The sequence below is a fragment of the Pangasianodon hypophthalmus genome, chromosome 11 (genome assembly GCF_027358585.1).
Source record: "Pangasianodon hypophthalmus isolate fPanHyp1 chromosome 11, fPanHyp1.pri, whole genome shotgun sequence".
In the NCBI taxonomy this organism is placed as follows: Eukaryota; Metazoa; Chordata; class Actinopteri; order Siluriformes; family Pangasiidae; genus Pangasianodon; species Pangasianodon hypophthalmus.
Window position 1 is genome coordinate 14,741,762 of NC_069720.1, and position 10,250 is coordinate 14,752,011.

The following is a 10,250-nucleotide window of genomic DNA, read 5'->3' on the forward strand; positions in this document are numbered from 1 at the left end:
GACAGAGTCGTGACTTCACCTATAGGCTATATGTAGACTGTCTGTCTTAATCACTGCTGGACTCTTTAGACCAGTTTTATTTTCTGGCGATCTACAAAATAAAAATAAATAAATAAATAAAATAAACACCTAACCATAGACATGTTTAACATATAACTGGTGCAAAATACCAAGTTATACTCATCATAATGGCTATTGTATGGTTCTAATATCCTTTACACATTTGGCTGTAAGAATGAATTTGATACTGAATTCTTCAGTAATATACTGTAGACATCTGTTTTAAACTGTAAATCATTCAGCATTGTAATAGTTATTTGACGCGTTCATTTGTGAAGATTTGCACGACCTGAGGTTAGGTTGTGGTTTAGCACTCGCAGCATTGTACGAGCGCGTCCTAAGGCTTCATTTGCGTGGAATAAGAAATCTTGCTCATTCGTTAGAATCCCTGTGCGTGTCAGAGCCCGTTAAAGACGGTAGGTGTTCATTCATCAATGTGCATTGCACTTGGGTATTAGGTGTCTTAATGGTTCATTAAAAAGATCCCTTTGCAGGACTGACATGAAGAAGGTCAGTATCAGGATGGAGGAGTGTCAGATGCAGTTTTAAAGGCGTTTCAACATTTTCGACCATTTGCATGAAACAGCTCTGCCTGAATGTTCACATCACTGCTCTGTGGGTTTGATATTATGCCTTCCTGGAAGGTAAATGTGTGCTGTAAAGCAAATCATGATTTTGAAATATGGAGAATTCGCACGCAGCAAATCTTTTTTTTTTTTTTTTTTTTTAACTTTAATGAATTAGATGAACACTGTATGTGTTATATTAACACTGCAGATTTATTGTGCAGCTCTCACACGTCTGGTGACTCATTAGTCAAGATAAACATATTTGTCTATATTGTGGTATCATGGAGGTCTATTTGATATAGGCTATGTAATCTAATTTATGCATGTTTATAATTATGTAATTGTCATGTACATGTTTCTGTTGGTGTACATTACTGTAGTGACTCTGTGGTGACTGCTGGTGGGTGTACCTGCATGTTCAGCCCATTCAGTGATGTTAAATGCTGGTCTGTCGGTGTGTCTCTCATCCTCAGTGTGATGAGCTCGGGGTCTCGGCAGCTCTGATACGGTCTTATCGCCGCCTGCAAGCTGCAGCTCCGGGATTCACACCACATCAGTGAATCTCCCCTGGGCATCCTTCCCAAATTACTCAGATCCGCAGCAATGAACTAACAAAAGACAAGAGATCAAAGGCTCTCCGATAACTGAGCTGATTTCACCACTTATTTAAGCCTGTTTTATGCTTATTTTATTCATGAAGATATGTTCATAATGCTGGGTTATAGCAGCGCGGTTTGCTGAAAACATCTTTTCTAACATACATGAACCTGAGTTATCATTAGCATGATGATAATGATGACTGGTTATATTGTTATTGTTTCTGTTAATGTGTGTAGTTGTAGTATTAATCTAATGGTAATAAATAGTGTATTATGGTAATGAATGATAAAGTGAGAAATTTCATTTAGTATCATCTTAAATCAAACTAAATTCATCAGTCAAATTGATCAGTCAGACTGTTTCATCGTTAAGGTCAAGATCATCATCATTACAGGGAACGAAAGCACATATGGACAGGCAACTCATTACAGTTTGTTCCTTTCTAGAAAGAAAATCAGAATTAGGCCAAAGCCAAACGGGAATGGAAAAGGAGATCAGAAACCTGGTTAAATTTGAATATCTGATTATCTTCTACAAATGCTGAATTTACTATTTTGTGGCTGTAAGTTGCATTGCGCTTTATATAATTAAACCTACTGGACTATACAGAGGCTACTTTAGGTAATATTGTTTTAATTGACCAAAACAGGTGTAATTCTGATTTTAAAAAGAATGACCACAAATAAATCGTTGAGGTGAATTACTAACGAGCTCTGATCTATAATAACACTTGCAGTGTCTACAGCTATAGTTTTTTAAACTCCAATCCGTCTTTGTATTACATTTTATTACAGCATAATACATGTGTAAAAACACAAACACACTCAATGCCACCTTTTCGAGTCTGCATCGCGCCCTGGCGTTTTGACTTCCTCAAATGCGTTCTCTTGTTTTATAATTTTTAGTCCCTTGGGGGAGTTTTACACACCTGCCTATTATACATGTTAAAAATCATTTTCTTCTCGTAGTTACCTATTTTCTATGCATATCCATTCACAATATAAAGTCTATATATCCACCTGCCCCATCGGGTTTACCTTCAGTGATAATAATAATAATAATAATAAAACAAACAAACAGAATAATAAGGAATGGTTTGATAAGTAATGGCTTTAGGGCCCTTATCTGGCACAGCCACATTTGCCCCTGTGTTGTTGTGCTGTGTGTGAGGGGCGATTATAGAGAGCTTCACTCCCACTTCCACACAGTGCATGGAAAAAAAACCTCAGCCATGGACGAGCCAGCACAAAATGGCTCCTCACACACACTCACACTGACCACAGCCCGAGCACGGTAAGACCAATATATCCAGCTACATATTCATAACCACATTTCAGAGCTCTTTATCTCAAACAAAGGCTAATAATTACTGCTAATGACGCGGTAGCGACATTTCCTAGATTTACTGAATTATAGTTCGATTTTGTTATTTTTCCTCCTTAAATTGCGCTGGAGAACCCGTACAGGCCCAGTCCTTTATCGGATGTGGAGTTAGCAGTTAATTATCAAAATGCATTTAGGTTGGAAAATATGAAGAATAAAAAAACAGGTGATTCGATGCCATCTTCGATCCTGGGATGGGTTTAAATATCTCCTTTTTTGATCGAACAAAACTGAGCTTCATGAGCCGGCTAAACAAAGCAGTCACGCCAAAAATTAATATTAAACAACATCCTGACCAGCACTGCGCTTCATATCGACCTTCTCCTGACTTTCTGAAACTAATTTAGATTTACTGTAGAATTTCTAAAGCTTTGTTGGTCGCCTTAATACCCATATGCATTTCTTTCTTTCTTTATTAATTTATTAAATGTGTTTGGGATAGCACAATAGAACATGGCAGGAAGATGCTGTAAAAACAGCAAGCATTCGATCAAAAAAATATATTTTCCTAAGAAGATTCATTTTGAGAAAATTTTAATTTGAACAATTAATTTTTTTTGTTAGAGTCAGTTTGAGCAGTGCGGTTTGGACAGGTGATACAGATGTTTTTGACATAAATTCATTAATTACCATCAAGTTATTACGTAGAGTCCAATTCTAAGTGCCAATTTATTGTTAAAAATTCTGGGCTTCAAGAAATCAATTAATTTTAAATCTGTATGTGTATCCTATAAGCCTTTTTATTTCATCAGGCAATTTTCAATTTAGAATAAAAATCAAAGCAGCCTGTCAATCCATCACACAGGAAGGAATTAATTTTGCATATTAGACAATTCAAATGCTTTATCTAATGTATTTTCTGTGGCCAATTTTTGTTGAAAAGAAATTATTTTCAGAATTATACATGCGAAATTGTAAATGCCTGCACTGTATCTAGCTGAAGTGGTTGTGAAATGAACTGGACAGCTTCGCGCATTTAAACAGACAATTTGTGCAACATATAGGAAACAATGCGATGGTCCTGCCTTAATAACATTATCAAATACTTATGCGTGTTATGAATTCTGAGCATTATTAACAAGCACTGCTTTTATTACACTCTGAGTATCCACAATAAACAAAGCTCATGTATGGTAAAAGCACTACATTATGGTACAGTATGATTATAAATGCATTGTGGCTTATACAGCGGGGAGGGTTAAAATTATATTCTGTTGTACCCAAGAAACACTGTTTTGGAGAGATAAGCTCCCTGTCGACTGAGACACTGGTATGGCTCCCTTATCTACAGACACCATGACCAGAATATTGATATGATGGAACAAGGTCAGGCAAAGGAAAAGAAGACACTTGCTCCTTATATGAGTCTAAGCCACAGGACAATATTTCTGTAACAGATTCAGCTTTAGATGTGCACGGGCCGGCAATGCTTTTAATTTGTTCTTGTTAAAATAACAAATCAAATCCATTTCAAACAAGGTACATTGTTGAGAATAATCTGTACATAACCTATATGAAAAATACAGACTATGTATTTATGCATTTTGTCTAAAATGATTGGTGCATTTACTTTGTAGGCTAGCGATGCACTCACGCTGGTGGACTACACTGTACGCAAGTGGCCTACATTTACCCCTGCCTATATTTAGAGTAAATCCCTGAGCCACATTAGTATACAGTGTGTGATGATGTGCATGGGCTGTGCTATGTAACACACTCTCATCCTCAGGCTGTCAGATACTGTACTGCTCAACTGTCAGTGTTTGCAGTCAGGCGCGCACAGAAGGACTGCGGAGACTGAGTCTGAGCAATGCATACGCTGTGATGCGTCCTTTTTTAATGTAGCATTTTTTACAATGTAAACATATTCTCCAGTGATCGAAAATACTGTCTCTTTTTTAAGGTGACTGTAAGGGAACCGACGGCGACGCGCGGAGACTGGATTATCCATTAGCACCCCACACGAGTGGCACAGTGCTGCTTTGATTCTGTTGCACCGCAGCCAGACAGGATGATGGAGAAACTGAAACGTGAGCGCGCCAGCCCGGGCGCTGAGGACGAGCAGAAGGAGGAGTGCGGCTCACCGGGACGCGACACTGCTGGGGAGGAGGGCGAGGCGCACAGGAAACAGGAAGGCACGACCACCACCACGACGAGCACGACGTCCGAGTCTGCTGAGAGCGCGCGGAGAGGAGCCCACCTCCTCCTCCTTAACGGCGTTGCCAAGGAAACGGCGCACGGCGGCAGCGAGCCAAAACAGGAAGTGGCAGTGATCGAGCTGGCCACGAGAGGCGATATAAAAGGCGCTGAGCTAGAGGCGGACGGCAGACACACGGTGCAGACCACCGAGTTGCGCAGACCACCAGTTCCTCTGCCGCTGCCCCCGAGGGAGCCACCAAACGAAGCCAAGCGAATGGTGCAGCTGAGCCCGGCCGCCTTCCCTGCTCTGCCCGCCCGCGCCATGCTCTACAGCAACATGGCGCAACCGCTCGCCACTCTCAACAGGTCAGCACCGGGGTTTACTGCCTTTACACAGGGATGCTCCGCTCAGACCTCTGCTTTACACACTAGCTATGTTAGCCTAGAATAATGTTATTATTCTGAGATTTCAAGTATTTTTCTGATGTCATTATTTAATTATTTTATAAATAAAATAGGGTAGTAAACTATACCTTTCCTTGTCTCTGGGGTGGTATCCTCCAGACTACACCTTCTGTACCTTTAAAATGTATCTTTTACCTAAAAAGGTGCATGTAGGGATATAGTGCATCTTTAAAGCTTTACTTTACTAATTACTACTAAACTAATTCCATTTTGAAAGGTTATATCCAGGTGACTAGGTGAAAGATACATAATAAAGGTACAGAGGATAAGGGTACCAGCCTAGTGACAGGGACAGTTTAGAAGCAGTTGTCACCATTTCTGGGAGAGTGTGTGCTTAGCCTGTACTCTTTTCTTCGGGTGCCAGTGTGGGGGATCCCTTAAGGATCGACTTCAGAAATGGATCCAAGTAGAACCCTTTTTTTTAGGAGGCCAAGAACACATCATTATCCAATGAACCCTTAAAGATTTTTTTTTCTAAGAAAAATGCAAAATGCAGTGTAAAATGTGGTAGCCCAATATTAACTCACTAGGCATATTAATGTATTTTTATGACCAGTCCATTTTATTCGGGATTGGGGTAACGAATCAAACACATTCACTATTTTAACACTATTGTGTGCCTTACAGTAACAGTGTCTAAGCTTACTTCATAGCCTACCATGCACTAACCTGCTCAACTTTGAATGACATTGCATAGCAATTTCATTTCTGAAAAAAAGAAAAAAAAAAGGTTTAAATGGAGGAAATTAATAGCGTAAGGTATTCACGTGCTATTTTGCGTAGTAGCCTACTCCAAATACAATAGCGCAGAATAAAAAACGCATTATAAAAATGGCTATATTTTGACATTATTGTCATCTAACATTATTTTAACTGACACTTTCTATTGTTGAAGGTATATTATGTAGCATACATTCGCTCGTAAGCATTATTACACTAATAATTTTGCGTCAGCTGTGCTAATGTGGTTGACCTCATTTCCGGTGCAGTGGCTTCGCTGGGGACGCGGAGCAGTACGGCATGTACCCCAGTAACCGCCTGAAACGCAGAGCTGCGCCCTACGAGATCGAGATCAACGATGGTAGGACTATTTTAGATCTTTCTAAGTATGGTAAACCACACTTTGGCTGTGACTCTCTGCTTTCTCTTGATTTTAATCCCTTCATTTTCCATCCTTCTTTCTCCTGACATCAGACGAAATATGAAACGCCTCAGCACCGCTCATGTGCAATTCCTATTTATACATAGTCCATTTTAAGCATTTGAAAAACGAAATAAACTAAAAGGTTACAAAATAAAATTAATTACATGCAAATTTCTATCGAAAATATAAAATCATTTACCCAGATAGTGAATTGTAAGAGATTTAGAACCTCTCCACTTACTGGAGAATGAGTTAATAATACTAATAATGTAATAATAATAATAATAATAATAATAATAATAATAATAATAATATATTCTTTATTGGTTTTTTTATATAGCCTAATGCAATGTTACTATTATAAGTTTTATCATTATATAAACAATGCACGACTGATACACAAAATGATGAATATGGGCTTTACGTCACTTAATATTTTTGTAACGATTTCAATAATTTCTCCTCATCCTGCCCCGTCATTTTATTTTACATTCCTAATCATTTGTATCATCCTATAATTAAAGGTAAAGCTGGTGTAGCTACTGGCTAATCCCAGGCAGAATTTTCCTCATAAACTCTGACGCTATTTCCTCATAAAAATGATACGTGAAAAAAAAAGGTTACACGGTGTACATTATGTTATCTTTAAATAATATTGTTTACTGCATTAGTTAACGTACTTCAGCATTAATAAACTACAAGTTAGCAAAGTAAATTAACACATGTATTAATGGACGGTTGTTTACACCTGCATTGACTGTTTATTGAATCCACGTCTCAAAATAAGTCCACATAAATGCCATTTATATTGTTCTAAATGTTGATGAATTACTGAGCTCTGGGCTCCAGGCGTCAACACCGAAAATTTCTTTTCAAACTCATTTTTGAATGTTGCCATTAAAAAAAAAAAAAAAAAAAAAAAAGCATGTTCATTAAGGTGTTGTTCATGGTGGTCAGGATTGCGAGATTAATTTTATCACTGATGGTGGTAACTTTGTTAATGTTACTGATGGTGTATTAATGCTGAAGTTCAGGGTTTATTCATATTAACTACTGTGTTAAGTAATGTTAGTTAAGGGATCCTTAATGTAAAATGTTACTGCAAAAAAGCAGCTCAGAGTACATTTTAAGCAGTGCCCATATATTAAAGGTGGCTCTGATCTCTACACATACACTCTGTTAATTATATTCTTGAAATAAATCAGTGCATTTCATTCATTCCATCATTCATCAACCAGCAGTGACGTATGCAGGAGTCAACGAATTGGGGAATGCCGAATTAGCACAGTGTGTATATATGTCCTCAAAGATTTAATTCAACACTGTATAAGAGTTAATTCAGCCCTAGAGATTTTGCTGGTGCTGATGATAGGAGCTTCAGAGCTGTCAGCCATAAAAATGCAAATCTGAGACAAAGTGCTTGACTTGTGAGCTGAGAGAAGGATGCAGGAGCAGAAATGTACAGAGACTCCAAAAACTTTTGCATGGAAATAAAACAACACAACACTCACTCGAGTGTAAAATGTGCTGCTGAATGCTTACCTGCCTAATATACTGTTTTCTAATAAAATGGTCTATTATTCTGCTTGATTAATAATATGTATCCAAGCTGAGTAGCTTACCATGTGCTCAGTCATCAGTTTATTAACTGCAATGTGAGACAGAGCTGGTTCTGTTCCAAAAGAGCTGTCTAGGATGAGAAATGAGCTTGAATAATTGAATGTAAAATGCCATAGATAATAGAAAGGTTAATTAATTCTTTGCTAAATAGGTTGAGATAAAGAGCTTATCTATCAGTGAGCTGAGGAAAGAAGGAACTCGGCACCAGAGGTGGATTCACAAGCTAAGTCCTGTTAAAGCCGGTCAGCCATTCAGAGATACTGTTAAGAGATTCTGGTTTGCTATAAATGGTATAAAGTAACATTCACAAAACCTTAAGGATCTGGCTTGAGCTGGAGTCACCTGTACTAAAAAGAGATTTTAGAGGCAATATCAGGATGATCAGATATCTCTAGTGTTCCTTGTATACCATGCTCACTCTATCCCTCAATTTTCAGGTTCTCAGCCAAAGATCGTGCGGCGCATCTTCACAAACAGCCGTGAGCGCTGGAGGCAGCAGAATGTGAATGGCGCCTTCGCTGAGCTGCGCAAGCTCATCCCCACTCATCCTCCTGACAAGAAGCTGAGCAAGAATGAGATCCTGCGTCTGGCTATGAAGTACATTAACTTCCTGGCCAAACTGTTAAACGACCAGGACGACGTGATGGGTGGGGAGGCTGCGGCTCGGGTGCGGGACGGACGGGACGGGGGTCTTGTTAGGGAAGACCTCCTGCAGGACATGCTGAGTCCAAACTCCAGTTGTGGGAGCCTGCTGGACGGAGAAGGAAGCCCGGACAGCTTCACCGAGGAGCAGGACTCATCGGTGGAGTCCAGAGCGTCTGGGCGAGGACTGCACCACTCGGCCATGACTGTGGACACCAGTAATCAGCGATGACTGAGTGCTAACAGAGAAAGAGACTTGAGCAAACCAGTGCAGTGGATACAGAGCTTCATAGAAGCTGATGGACCTGTGATGATGTTCACGTTATGTGCAGTCATGACTGTCTTTTCCCTCTTTTCTTTATGTCTTGTGCTCCTCTCCATTTTGGACGCTGCCCCCTATGGGTAAACGCTGGTACGGGGGAATCGTAATGGTAGATTTTGGTCCATGAGATAAGAGAGCATGGATTTGAAACGCAGGCCAAATTTTCAGAACGGTACCCTTTCTAGAATTCAGCTCCATCATTTGGTCAGGTACACTTGATATCACTATTGAGTGATTTTTAAAATGCTGTGTGTGGAAAATCCCATTGAATATCCCAGGGATTTTTTTTCTTAGTCATCCATCAGTGTGGGAAATGTTACAGTACTATACTACAATAGACAGTACTATTACTGGTGGTGGAGGTTGACAAGACACTTTTTTTGTACAGAACATGGTTATATTATATTCATGTTAATAACTGTACCCACAATAGCAGCTAAATTAATGCAGAGCAAAAGCTGCCATTTTGTAAATGGCATATAAGTATGACCTTATTTGATAAAACCTACATGTTCATTCACACACACACACACACACACACACACAAGTAAGAAGGTTGTGATGGTCAGAGGTACAAGTGTGATGCTCCAAGTGTACATAAATAAACAAAATAATGTTGTACATCTATGTGTATCTAAAGCCGAACCCCACACATCCGTACTGTTCATCTTCATTGTGATTATGGTACAATGAATATCGCCTCCTTTTCTTTTCTTCTGTCCTTCATATCCCTACCTAAATCATTCTTAAAGAATCCAGTAAGTGTGTTATCACTGTATTTAAATTTTATCCAATTGATCTGCTTTTTCAGCAGACTATTGAGTAACCAGTCTTGGTACCTTTAATTCTTTTTTTGTGTATTAAAAAACAACAAAGCTGTTATTTTAATGTGATATTTAGTAGACAGACCTTTGTTGTAAGGTGAAGATGAAATCTATCTATAAACATGCAATGTTATATCTTACAGAATTTTATAGAACATGAAATAAAAATGAACAAACAGGTGTGAAGTGTAATACTAATTTTTGTCACTCACACACATACAGACACACACACACACACACACACAGAGCTCATATGAGGCACTTCACCATCTAATTAAGAATACAAAGCACTGATAAAATAAAATAGTTGTTTTTAATTAAGTGCCACTTACACCATGAATCTGTTCATGAGCTAGAGGCCATTTCATTTCTCCATTATGTCACCTCAGGTTAATCAGCCAGTATGCTGAACGTGTGTGTGTTGACTCCTGTATTTAAAAAAAGAAAGAAAAAAAAAGGGAAAAAAAGGAAAAACATTAAAG

The 10,250-nt window shown here is 38.7% G+C and overlaps 1 protein-coding gene across 1 annotated transcript; it reads left to right on the forward strand.

The window, feature by feature from the left end:
• The first annotated feature begins 2,444 nt into the window (after nucleotides 1-2,444).
• Nucleotides 2,445-9,971, forward strand: tal1 (T-cell acute lymphocytic leukemia 1). Its single transcript, XM_026928780.3, has 4 exons — nucleotides 2,445-2,522; nucleotides 4,516-5,117; nucleotides 6,206-6,297; nucleotides 8,418-9,971. The coding sequence occupies exons 2-4, from the start codon at nucleotides 4,624-4,626 to the stop codon at nucleotides 8,852-8,854; spliced, it is 1,023 nt and encodes a 340-aa protein (XP_026784581.3). The 5' UTR covers nucleotides 2,445-2,522; nucleotides 4,516-4,623; the 3' UTR covers nucleotides 8,855-9,971.
• Nucleotides 9,972-10,250: the final 279 nt, after the last annotated feature.

What these genes read in the sequence shown, in the direction of transcription:
- tal1 (XM_026928780.3), top strand. Translation starts at nt 4,624, where the DNA reads ATGATGGAGAAACTGAAACGTGAGCGCGCCAGCCCGGGCGCTGAGGAC. An exon ending in CCGCTCGCCACTCTCAACAG is followed by an intron (nt 5,118 to 6,205) that starts GTCAGCACCGGG and finishes TTTCCGGTGCAG; the next exon opens with TGGCTTCGCTGGGGACGCGG. An exon ending in CGAGATCGAGATCAACGATG is followed by an intron (nt 6,298 to 8,417) that starts GTAGGACTATTT and finishes CTCAATTTTCAG; the next exon opens with GTTCTCAGCCAAAGATCGTG.